Source organism: Lepidochelys olivacea (assembly GCF_965140295.1).
Source record: "Lepidochelys olivacea isolate rLepOli2 genome assembly, chromosome: 2".
NCBI lineage: Eukaryota > Metazoa > Chordata > Testudines > Cheloniidae > Lepidochelys > Lepidochelys olivacea.
Genome location: NC_140412.1, coordinates 192,276,704 through 192,289,237, shown reverse-complemented (window position 1 = coordinate 192,289,237; position 12,534 = coordinate 192,276,704). Strand labels below are relative to the sequence as shown.

Sequence of the window (12,534 nt, the reverse complement as noted above, 5' to 3'; positions counted from 1 at the left end):
ACAAGATTAAGTCACAGCCTGTTTGCTTTAGGGATATTCAGGTTCCTATAAAGGCCAAGCACTGGGAAAAATAATGAAATTGTAGAATCTGATTTTCATGGAAGAGTGATGTCAGGATGACATACAATGGTGGAGGAGACCATGTAGATAGATAATCATGGGCATACAGATAGCAATGAAAGCAACAACCTCTCATACTCCTCAAGCTGCATTTACCCTGATTCACTGCCAAAAGAAACCAATCACTGATACGCCAGTCTTGGTTCCATATCCTACTTTAAAGCCAAACTGATGAATTCCTTAGGCCTCCTGTGAAATTCGAGGGTTGCTCCATCAGTACTTCCTCATATTACAAACAAAATAGGGATATTCTTAAAAACAGTAATGTCCTTGAGTGGATGGTAACTGAGAAGATTGTTACCTGTGTGTTACTATAGTATGAAAATCAGGGTAATTACCTCATACTGCCTCAGCACGGAAGGATGCACACAAAGGGTACATCTACACTGCAATAAAACACCCACAGCAGGCCAGAGTCAGCTGACTCAGGCTATAAAATTACAGTGTAGAGATTTGGGGTTGGGAAAAGAGACAGGGCTCTGGGACTCTGCAAGGGGACAGGGTCCCAGAGCCCAGGTTCCAGCCTGAACCCAAACCAGGTTGGATAAAAATCAATGATTTTTTTTTTAAAGATTTTTTTGATAAAATGCTTTCTGAGGAAAAAAACTATTTAAAGATAATTGTAATTAAGACACATTATAGCTCAAAGATATCTCATCATGGAATAGGGATTATACATTCTAATTCTATAGTTTGAGAATATATTCATGTAATGTTTAAGAATGTAAATGAGTTCCAATAGTTCATGGATTAGGGACCCAATCTTATGGGGTTCCGGGGGCTTCTGTATAAACTTAGGTTAATCTTTCTATCTACCCAACAGTACTCAGCGCTTAGTCTAGAAGATACCTTCAGAGATGCTTAGTTTTGCAGTTCTCAAACTGTGGCTCCAGAGATAACATGCTTGTTAACAGCAAAAATGTTTTAAAATAAATAAATAAAAATATATAGAGGTGAGAAATAACAGACCTCAACCCTATTGTCCCTCTCTCTAATACTTACCCCTCTCTAAAAGTGCAAAGTTTCAACAAGTTCAATGAATAGAAGATTGTTGGGAGCGGAACAGATCTGGACAAGGAGAAGAAGTCTGGAGATAAATGTGAGAAGGGAGGGACGGACAGTAGAAACAAAAGTAAAACTGTTTGGGCAGCATATTCCAGACGTCTTGAGGTCTTTCTAGGTGTAGCGTTCATTGATTGGAGATCTACCATACCGTTCTCTCAGTAGAAGGGAAAACCTATAATGGCAGCAGGCCGTAAAAGAGACCCAATTTGGGAATATTTGAATGAAGTTCCTCTACCTGTGGGTAAGACAGGCAAACGTGGAAAATGCCAACAGTGCAACAAAGAAATGCAATGCCTGGCTGCCCGAATGAAACATCGTGAGAAGTGATCCTTCTCAGGAGGAAGCTGCAAATGATGAAAGAAACATGTCTGAACATGCAAGATCTTCAGGTTGGTAAACTTTTTTATTTCATACTTCTTTCTTAAGGGCTGTCTGTCTTCCTTCTGGACTATTTTTGAATTCTCATGTTTGAGCAAAAAAATAGTTGTTACTCTATGGTACTATCATTTTAGATGAAGTTGTGATAAAAAATAAATAGCTGAAATAGGCAGATCATCCTTTTACAATTTCACCTTTAAAGTAGTACTGAGTGTCAGTGAATGCAATGAGTAATACTAAATGAGCAGTATGGTAATAATAATTAAATAACTGCACTGACTTATTTTGTTTAGGAGAACCCATCCTCAACATACAGGATTCTGAAGACTCTCCGCCTTCAAGATCACCATTATTTTCTATAGTTTCAGAGTTATCTGCCAATGACAGTGTTTCAGTCACATCATGTATGTCACATAGCCACAGTACATCACCTGTAGCAAAAAGAAAAAAAAAAAGTCTCCATCATGCAGAAACCACCATAGATAAGTTTGTGATAAGAACCAGATTACAAAAAGAGGTAACTGATGAAAAAAATGACCTGTCTGTTTATGCAACAAACTCTTCTTTCCGTATGATTGAGAACCCACACTTCATTAACATGGTTCAGTCAGGATACAGTCCACCCAACAGAGCAGATGTCGCAGGCAAATTGCTGGATAAAGTGTATGAAAGACAAATTGAGCAGTGTGCAAAAGGTCTAGAGGATGAAATTGTTAACCTGAGTCTTGATGGGTGGAGCAATGTCCACAATGATCCTGCTGTATGGGCTTGTGTGACAACAGAAGAAGGGAATGTCTTCCTTACAGAAACAATTGATACATCCGGAAATGCACACACAGCAGAATACTTACAAGAAGTAGCAGTAAAAGCTATAACAAACTGTGGGGGAAAAAATTCAAATGTCTAGTATGCAGCTTGGTCACAGACAATTCTGCAAATGTATCCAAGATAAGAAAAAATTATTCAGAAGAGAGTCCCAAGCTAACATACGTTTGCAGTGCTCATTTGATGCACCTCCTAGCCAAAGACTTCAGTGTTCCAGAAATAAAGGCTAATGTTGTTGACATTGCAAAATACTTCTGTAGCAACCACTTTGCAGCAGCAGCTCTGAAAAAAAGTGGGAGGAACCACACTAATTCTCCCACAAGACATGTGATGGAACTCAGTAGTGGACTGTTTTGAGTACTACATCAAGAATTGGCCTAATCTGATGACAGTTTGTGAACAAAATCGTGAAAAAATAGATGCCACAGTCACAGCCAAAGTTCTCAACATTGGGCTTAAGAGAAATGGTGAACACATGCTGAGTACCCTGAAGCCTATTTCTGTAGCCTTGAACAAAACCCAGGGAAATAGCTGTTTTATTCCTGATGTTGTTGAAAATATGGAAGGAACTAAGTGAGATCTTAAAGAGAAATATGCATGACAGAGTTAAATTACAAGCATTAAAAAAACAAATAGGGGAAGCACTATCTCCAGCTCATTTTCTTAGAAATATTCTCAATACTCGGTAGCAGGGTCAAACCTTAACTGCTGAAGAAGAGGAGTTGGTTATGACATGGACATCCAGCAACCATCCCTCCATAATGCCAACTATAATAAACTTCAGAGCTAAGGGTGAACCATTCAAGAAATCTATGTTTGCTGATGATGTTTTAAAGAAAGTCACACCAGTGAACTGGTGGAAGTCATTTAAGCACTTGGATTCAGAGACTGTTGAAGTGATCATCTCACTTTTAACAGCCATAGCTTCTTCTGCCAGTGTAGAAAGAATATTTTCTTCCTTTGGACTAATTCATTCCAAGTTGAGAAACCATTTGGGTCCTAAAAAAGCAGGAAAGCCTTGTTTTTCATTTCCAGATTATGAACAAACTGGAAAACGAAGGTGAAGACGACTGAGTTAGCTGCAGAAGCCAATATTTTAAGTTTCTCATGTTGACTTGGCTGACATAGTTGATTTAATTTTGGGGGTTTTTTTTAAATGTTTCATTTAACTATTTTAATTAAAAACAATTTTAACAAAAACAAACCAGATTTAAAAAAAAATTGAATGTTTAACTAAATTCAAAAATTCATATGCTTGTTTGGTTAAAATATGTTTGCTGTTGAAGAAAAAAATCCAGAATATATAATGTTTTTGTTTTAATTAAATAAAACAATTTAAATGTCTGTCTGGTGATGTTCTCCTAATACAGCATGGCAAGAAAATCTTCCAAATATTAATGATTAACATGTTGAATTGAAGATAGTTCACCTCCCAGTGACTTCATAAATATCTGCTTCAATTAGCTTTGGTAAATGAAATAACCAAACAATCATTCATTTTCTGATATAGCTGTAAAACTAACCTGAAAAGTTTTCAAAATAAATCACTTTAAAAACGTAAAGTGTGTACCTTCTAAAAATGAAACCTACATCTACCTCAGAGTTGTAAAAAATCTGTATTAAGGTTATACCAACCAACAAGAACACACTTTTATGTAGAAATCCATGATTAAATTGAGTCTTCCCGACTAGTGATTTAAATCAAATCCACCCTGATCCAAACACCTACTGTGCAATTTTATACCTCTGCAGCTTGAGTCCAAGTCAGCTGACAAGGGCCAAGCACAAGGATTTTACTGCAGAGTAGACATACCCAGAGTGGCCCCAGTAGCAGGGAGGGAACACATTCTGGAGGGCCTAAGAAAGGACTGTGCAAACCCATTCCGACAGACGTGGTAAGAGGATACCGTCCATGCTACGAAACAGCATCATGTCCAACCAGTTACAGCCAAGCAAGGAAAGCATGTGCCAGAACAGTGACTTGTTCTGACCGAGTATTAACCATGGGGTGTGTGGACACACATCATTCCTCGCTATTGATACTGCGCTAGCTTGTAGGAACCCCAGCCACCCCACTGTTACTGGGGCAGGCAAGGGAGAGGTACAAACATGTAACAAGCCAGTCCTTAGCAGACATGCCAAAGCTGCGAGAAAAAAAAACCCACAGAAATTGGGCTTGTTTTTGGGTTAACTAGCTTGTGAGTTGCTTGTTAGCTAGTTTTTGGCTTGTAGCTTGTTTGGCTTGTACCTTGTTGTTTTTGATCAGCTCCAGGCAAGCAGGGGCAAGGAGGCGGCAAGCGGGTGAAGAGCGTCGGGGTGAACAGCAGTCCCACCACAGTCCCAGACTGCAGGCGGGGGGTTGGGAGATCTAGTCACACACAGCGTTGGGGGTCTTAAGGATTGGCTGGTTTTGAAATGGGATTAGGTTGATTTTTGGCTTATTGTGAAGGTCGGGGTGCTTATTTACTGCGTGAAAGTTGGCAACTGTGGTGGCTAGTCACAACCACGGGGGAAGGCTGCAGCAGAGGAAGGGCCTTAAAGAAGGCGCGACCGGCACCCACAGACGATGAGGCCAAGCCCCCGGGCGCTGCCAACACCCCCTGCCCCTGCGCACCCCCGCAGCCTCTGGGGAACGCGGCGGGCCGGCTGCGCGGGCCCCGAGGGACGGACACGCGCACCCCTCGGGCACAGGCCGCAGCGCGGCCACCAGAGCCCAGGTCACCCGAGCCCCCGCCCCGCTCAGGCTGGGGGGGTCGGGGCTCTGCGCGCGCCAGTCCACGTGCGCACGGAACCAGGCAACCAATCCCCCGCCCCGGAGTGAGCGCGGGCCGCACCCCCCCGGGCCGTGGGGCTCTGCTGCCTCCCCTCCCCATAGCTCCGCACCCACCTGTTCCCGGTAGCGGCCGCCGCCGCTCCCGCTCCCGCTCCCTGCACTGGGCCGCCCGGAACTCCCGCCAGCAGGCGCCCCCCCGCCCGGCACAGTAGCTGCCCCCAGCCCGGCATAACTCCCGCTCCCGGCACAGACTGGTCTGGCCCGTGCGCCAAAACCTTCCGCCCGCCCCGCCGCCCGCGAACAAAGTTCCGGACACTGGCTGCGAACGCCCCGCAGGGGAAGAATTCCGAGGGCACCGCGCCAGGGCGGGGCCTTGTCAAGCACCAATCTCCGCCCCCAAGGCAGGGGAGACCGAAGCTCTCCTTATTCCATTCACGCGCAGGCGCTGCCTAGATGGCTGTGGGGAGGGGGGGGGGGGATTCTGAGAGAGCCATAGAGTAAAAGGGAGTGGAGGGAGCGGCCACAGGTCCCTGCAGCTGGAAAGAGGGGGAGAACTTCCCCCTGGTGGTGGGAGTTGGTTACTGCAGGTCAACAAAGTGCTGAGGGAAAGGAGTACTTGTGGCACCTTAGAGACTAACCAATTTATTTGAGCATAAGCTTTCGTGAGCTACAGCTCACTTCATCGGATGCATACTGTGGAAACTGCAGAAGACATTGTATACACAGAGACCATGAAACCATACCTCCTCCCACCCCACTCTCCTGCTGGTAATAGCTTATCTAAAGTGATCACTCTCCTTACAATGTGTATGATAATCAAGTTGGGCCATTTCCAGCACAAATCCAGGTTTTCTCACCCTCCGCCCCCCCCCCACACACACACACACAAACTCACTCTCCTGCTGGTAATAGCCCATCCAAAGTGACCACTCTCCCTACGATGTGCATGATAATCAAGGTGGGCCATTTCCCAAACCCAGGTTTTCTCACCCCCCTCCCTTTTTCCAAAAACCACACACACAAAAAGAAAAGGAGTACTCCTTTTCTTTTTGCGAATACAGACTAACACAGCTGTTACTCTGAAACCACACACACAAACTCACTCTCCTCCTGGTAATAGCTTATCCAACGTGACCACTCTCCTTACAATGTGTATGAAAATCAAGGTGGGCCATTTCCATCACCCCATACACACACAAACTCACTCTCCTGTTGGCAGGAGAGTGAGTTTGTGTGTGTATAGGGGTGGGGGGTGAGAAAACCTGGATTTGTGCTGGAAATGGCCCAACCTTGATTATCATACACATTGTAAAGAGAGTGGTCACTTTGGATGGACTATTACCAGCAGGAGAGTGAGTTTGTGGGGGGTGGAGGTGGGGAGGGGGGGCAGAGGGTGAGAAAACCTGGATTTGTGCTGGAAATGGCCCGATTTGATTATCATACACATTGTAAGGAGAGTGATCACTTTAGATAAGCTATTACCAGCAGGAGAGTGGGGTGGGAGGAGGTATTGTTTCATGGTCTCTGTGTATACAATGTCTTCTGCAGTTTCCACAGTATGCATCCAATGAAGTGAGCTGTAGCTCATGAAAGCTTATGCTCAAATAAATTGGTTAGTCTCTAAGGTGCCACAAGTACTCCTTTTCTTTTTGCGAATACAGACTAACACGGCTGTTACTCTGAAAAGTGCTGAGGGGCACCACAGTGCAGCCGGTTGGCCAGGCCACGTGGGTTCCCTGGACATTGCTGGGCGGGGCCCCAAGCACTTTGCTTAGCATCTTGGTGTCACTTCTCCTCAGACCACGCAGACAGCGTGTCCATGCCTGCCCAAAGTGTAGCTCGCCTTGCCAGGGTTGGGCTTTGTCTTTGCATGAGTCTAGGCACCTCCCCAGGGCAGTAAATGCCATGGTGTGAGGTTCACCCCAGCACCAGCTGCCCCATCCCCGTTTTCCAGCTAGGATGGGCTGCAGGTGCAGAACTCCACGCAGTTACGATAGGTCTTTCTTCACTATTGCTGTCCTTGTGATAAAGGCGGGTTCCAAGAGCTGTTTCACATCTCAGTCAACTTCCATCAGGACGGTCCCAATAGTGGAATGGGAAGTCATCCTCATGAGTCCAGGACTGGTTTGAAAGGAGGGCAAACCAATTTGGATTCCAACTGGAACAGTTTAACACACAGGGCGTGGATCAGGCTGGTTTACTGTTAAGAGCTCTTGCCACATGGCAGAGGAGAGAGTCTTACATAGATCTCAGATGCTTGAACACACACTCAAATTGAAGCCTCATGCTACATTGTTTCCAAAATACTAGATCCTATGTAGAATAATAATTTAGAAAAACAGATCATAATTATACTAAGCTCACAATAGCGCTGGTCATCTGTAGATCTAAAAACACTTTACAAAGGTGAAGTGGGATGTGGCTGAAGTGGAAAACACACACTCATCAGTTATGTGGAGTGTTTGGGAACCTCATTGTTCGAATGGTCACTAGGCTACACACAGGAGAGGAATTCAACCTGCAAAACAACTAAAACTAGTCACTTGTCATGGGGTCCACTCACCACAGTGGCTCCTCTTGCTGGCCATCCTGGGGATTAGCTCTGCCAGTTGGTGTGCCCTCTTCAGGTGGTGCCTCTTCCATTATCTTCTCAGCCTCCAGACCCACCTCACTCTAGGAACCATAGCATCCTCTTCATGACTTGGCCCTCTGGCCGGGTCACCAGCCATGTTTCCCCCTTCGAGGGGTACCCCAAAGTTTTTCTTGGCAAACAGTCCCAGGCAGTCTTCTCCTATGCTGCCCTGATGATGCCACTTCCCCAGTGGCCAGTAGGGGAACCTGGGCCGACTCTCTATTCTGGGTTCCAGTCCAGGGACCCTCAGCTCAGCAGTTCTGGGCTTTTACCTCCACTGCTCCTTCCCTGGACTCTTCCTGCTCCCCCGCTCCTTCTGTGGGAGTGCCAACTCCTTCTTCCCATGGAGTGACTGCTGCTTGCCTTCCTGTAGCCTTTCCCAGCAGCCTTATCTGTTCTCAGCTCCTGGGCTTTTTGGCCCCACCTATTTCTGCCCCACTGAGCCTCCTTAATCAACTCCCTGCTCCCTGGCTACTCCTCCATGTGCAGCCTGGGCAGTTAATTGGCCTACCTGGCAACCTTAACCCCTTCTAATCCTGCGTGGGGTGAACACCCAATCACATGCCTCCTCACATGAGTTACTTGGGAAGCACTCTGCTCCAGTGGATTTGGCGTGCATTTTTCAGTCTTGGTTTTAATCGTGGTTCTGATTCTGATTTATTGTGTAATTACCTTTGCCAGTCACATAGCCAACACTTTCAAAAGTCTGTGTGGCCAAAAGTGGCAAATGGGGTAGCTAAATAGGGTTTTTCTTGGCCCTTGAAAGGCCTTGGTCAAGTAGGCTGCCAGAAAGGACGTGTGGGAATCAGCTCTACCAGCCCTATATTTTTCAGGGACCCATTGTCCCATGCTGGGTGATCTTCAGCTGGGGGCGGGGGGGGGGGGGGAGGCGGGTTCAGTCTGTGTTACTGTGCAAGAATCTGAAAGTAAAACTGACTAGAAATATGTGACCTGACTAGTCTAGTTTTTCACTCCAAGCTGAACAAAATTTAGATAACAAATAAACAGCAGCACAGAAGGTGATAAACACAATGGGTTTGTTCATAATCAGAAGGATTATTAGTAAGGTAGTGGTGAGAACTTTTTGTGTTTTTTTAATATATGAATTTTCCCTGAAGAGTATGAACTATACTGTTGTAGGCTAAGGCCAAATTCTGCCCTGGGTTGTGGTATGTAGGAAGCCACCTCCCTCCACAATACACCCAAAAAGGGCAAGATTCCCACCTAAGATACAGGTTGTCCCCTCCTACAGGTTACGGTAGGAAAACGTTGTGAAGTTCTCCTTGATCAGTTTACTCCAAATTCTTGGTTGGGGGAGGAGGGATATTCCCCATGGGATTGTTGGAGAGGATGATGTGCATCCCCCCAGTTCCATCCTCTTCTCCATGGATCCAGAACCATAGAGAGACCCCTCCTGCACAGAGGAGATTCCAGTTCTGAGGCTAGAAGATAGATGGTGCCATGAAGCAAAAAGAAAAGGAGTATTTGTGGCACCTTAGAGACTAACCAACTTATTTGAGCATGAGCTTTCGTGAGCTACAGCTCACTTCATCGGATGCATACCGTGGAAACTGCAGCAGACTTTATATATACACAGAGAATATGAAACAATACCTCCTCCCACCCCACTGTCCTGCTGGTAATAGCTTATCTAAAGTGATCATCAGGTTGGGCCATTTTCAGCACAAATCCAGGTTTTCTCACCCTCCACCCCCCCACACAAATTCACTCTCCTGCTGGTGATAGCCCATCCAAAGTGACAACTCTTTACACAATGTGCATGATAATCAAGTTGGGCCATTTCCTGCACAAATCCAGGTTCTCTCACCCCCTCACCCCCCTCCCAAAAACCACACACACAAACTCACTCTCCTGCTGGTAATAGCTCATCCAAAGTGACCATTCTCCCTACAATGTGCATGATAATTAAGGTGGGCCATTTCCAGCACAAATCCAGGTTTTCTCACATCCCCCCCCCACCCCCATACACACACAAAATCACTCTCCTGCTGGTAATAGCTCATCCAAACTGACCACTCTCCAAGTTTAAATCCAAGTTAAACCAGAACATCTGGGTGGGGGGTAGGAAAAAACAAGAGGAAATAGGCTACCTTGCATAATGACTTAGCCACTCCCAGTCTCTATTTAAGCCTAAATTAATAGTATCCAAGTTGCAAATGAATTCCAATTCAGCAGTTTCTCGCTGGAGTCTGGATTTGAAGTTTTTTTGTTTTAAGATAGCGACCTTCATGTCTGTGATTGCGTGACCAGAGAGATTGAAGTGTTCTCTGACTGGTTTATGAATGTTATAATTCTTGACATCTGATTTGTGTCCATTTATTCTTTTACGTAGAGACTGTCCAGTTTGACCAATGTACATGGCAGAGGGGCATTGCTGGCACATGATGGCATATATCACATTGGTGGATGTGCAGGTGAATGAGCCTCTGATAGTGTGGCTGATGTTATTAGGCCCTGTGATGGTGTCCCCTGAATAGATATGTGGGCACAGTTGGCAACAGGCTTTGTTGCAAGGATAAGTTCCTGGGTTAGTGGTTCTGTTGTGTGGTATGTGGTTGTTGGTGAGTATTTGCTTCAGGTTGGGAGGCTGTCTGTAGGCAAGGACTGGCCTGTCTCCCAAGATTTGTGAGAGTGTTGGGTCATCCTTTAGGATAGGTTGTAGATCCTTAATAATGCGTTGGAGGGGTTTTAGTTGGGGGCTGAAGGTGATGGCTAGTGGCGTTCTGTTATTTTCTTTGTTAGGCCTGTCCTGTAGTAGGTGACTTCTGGGAACTCTTCTGGCTCTATCAATCTGTTTCTTTACTTCTGCAGGTGGGTATTCTAGTTGTAAGAAAGCTTGACAGAGATCTTGTAGGTGTTTCTCTCTGTCTGAGGGGTTGGAGCAAATGCGGTTGTATCGTAGAGCTTGGCTGTAGACGATGGATTGTGTGGTGTGGTCAGGGTGAAAGCTGGAGGCATGCAGGTAGGAATAGCGGTCAGTAGGTTTCCGGTATAGGGTGGTGTTTATGTGATCATTGTTTATTAGCACTGTAGTGTCCAGGAAGTGGATCTCTTGTGTGGACTGGACCAGGCTGAGGTTGGTGGTGGGATGGAAATTGTTGAAATCATGGTGGAATTCCTCAAGGGCTTCTTTTCCATGGGTTCAGATGATGAAGTGGTCATCAATATAGCGCAAGTAGAGTAGGGGCTTTAGGGGACGAGAGCTGAGGAAGCGTTGTTCTAAATCAGCCATAAAAATGTTGGCATACTGTGGGGCCATGCGGGTACCCATAGCAGTGCCGCTGATCTGAAGGTATACATTGTCCCCTGTGCAGATGGGGACAGTTCACTCACAAAGGGCCTCTGCCACACATGGTATGGGTCAAACAACTGGGTTCTAATATTAAAGGAGTACAACAAGGGAGCCCTGCTACCATGCCCTGTGGCACATCATTGCCCCGAGGATGCGTTAATGACTGAAGGCAAGCCCCACAGTGGGCAAGTGTTCATGGTGTGTTCAGCAGTACAAAACAATCAAAGATGTATGCTGCTTCTTTTCAGAGAATGGTGCACCTAATAGCATATCCTCCTTAACCCCCACCCCATCCCTGGTCTAACCTGAACCATCCTAGTGTGAAATAAGAGATGTCGCTTGAACCAGGTACATGAATAGTGCTGCTCCACTCTGCCCTTCCGCCCCTTTTTGCATCTCTGGCCTGTAAAGGGATAAGATTTCATCTTAATTCTGTGTTATCATATTTAGTAAAACGATGTATCTCAGCCTTCTTAAGGGCCAGTCAAGGTCCTCTTTCTTTAGATCTTTGAGTTTTTCTATTCTAAACATTGGCTTCATCCTTCAGGAAAAGTACTTTAATATATGACAGTCAGATGGGAAATATTGAAATTATGTCTCACTTTTTTTTTCAGATGACATATTACTGTGCTAGTCAGAACCTCCGTGTGTCCCACCAAGAGCTCTGGAAGCAGTTAATTAATCTGGAGATGTTTCAGGCCTGGAGCTAAACTTAGGTGACAAAGTGAGGTCCTGAAGCTAGATGAAGTAAAAACAAAGATTAAAAAAAAAGGACGATATGGAATGAGATCCAGTGAGGTCATTAAATATGTGGGCATATATATTGTACACGTTAAATGTAAGGGAAGATATATGTGAATTAAAACTTAAGTCACTCTTCCGGGGATTTTGCTTGATCAAAAACACTGGCCTCAGATACCCTTATATGGTTAGCTCAGTATTCCAAACATGGGTGCAATAGAAGTATTAGTATGGCAGGAGAAATATGATTAGCATTATCCCTCTTGCCAGAATAACAATAACAACACAACACGATCAATCATTAATGGCTAATGAATAATTACCAGTTTTAAGGGGCATACTGAGTGCTTGATTTCTGCGTGTAACTCACACTGCCATCAGTGGGTGTTACATAGGACTAAGGGCCCAAATTCCTCCAAACGTTTCTGTAGAGCTAATCTCAGGCCTGCCTGTATAGTATGCCTTCATGGAACATTCCTCTTGTGAAATGAGTTGTTGGTCCAGATCGCCATAGACAAGTGTCTGTAACACTGAAAGCATCACTGCAATTGATGTTAACGGGCACCCTCACTGAGAGCTTCACTAGAGAGAGACCAATGACTAAATGGGCATGTAATCTGAACTAGTTTCTTGCTCCTAGAGGTATGGGGCTGGGTAATCCTAAGGGAGAAACCCCAGGAGCAGCCA

The 12,534-nt window shown here is 45.3% G+C and overlaps 1 protein-coding gene across 1 annotated transcript in view; it reads right to left on the bottom strand.

Annotated features, from left to right (window-relative positions):
* MRPL3 (mitochondrial ribosomal protein L3) overlaps positions 1 to 5,442 on the bottom strand; it is a 67,225-nt gene extending 61,783 nt beyond the window's left edge. The window contains exon 1 of the mRNA XM_084618491.1: positions 5,276 to 5,442. Coding sequence (XP_084474617.1) covers positions 5,276 to 5,391 — 116 coding nt within the window. The 5' untranslated portion in view covers positions 5,392 to 5,442. The remainder of the gene's footprint in view (positions 1 to 5,275) is intronic.
* Between the last annotated feature and the right edge of the window lie 7,092 nt (positions 5,443 to 12,534).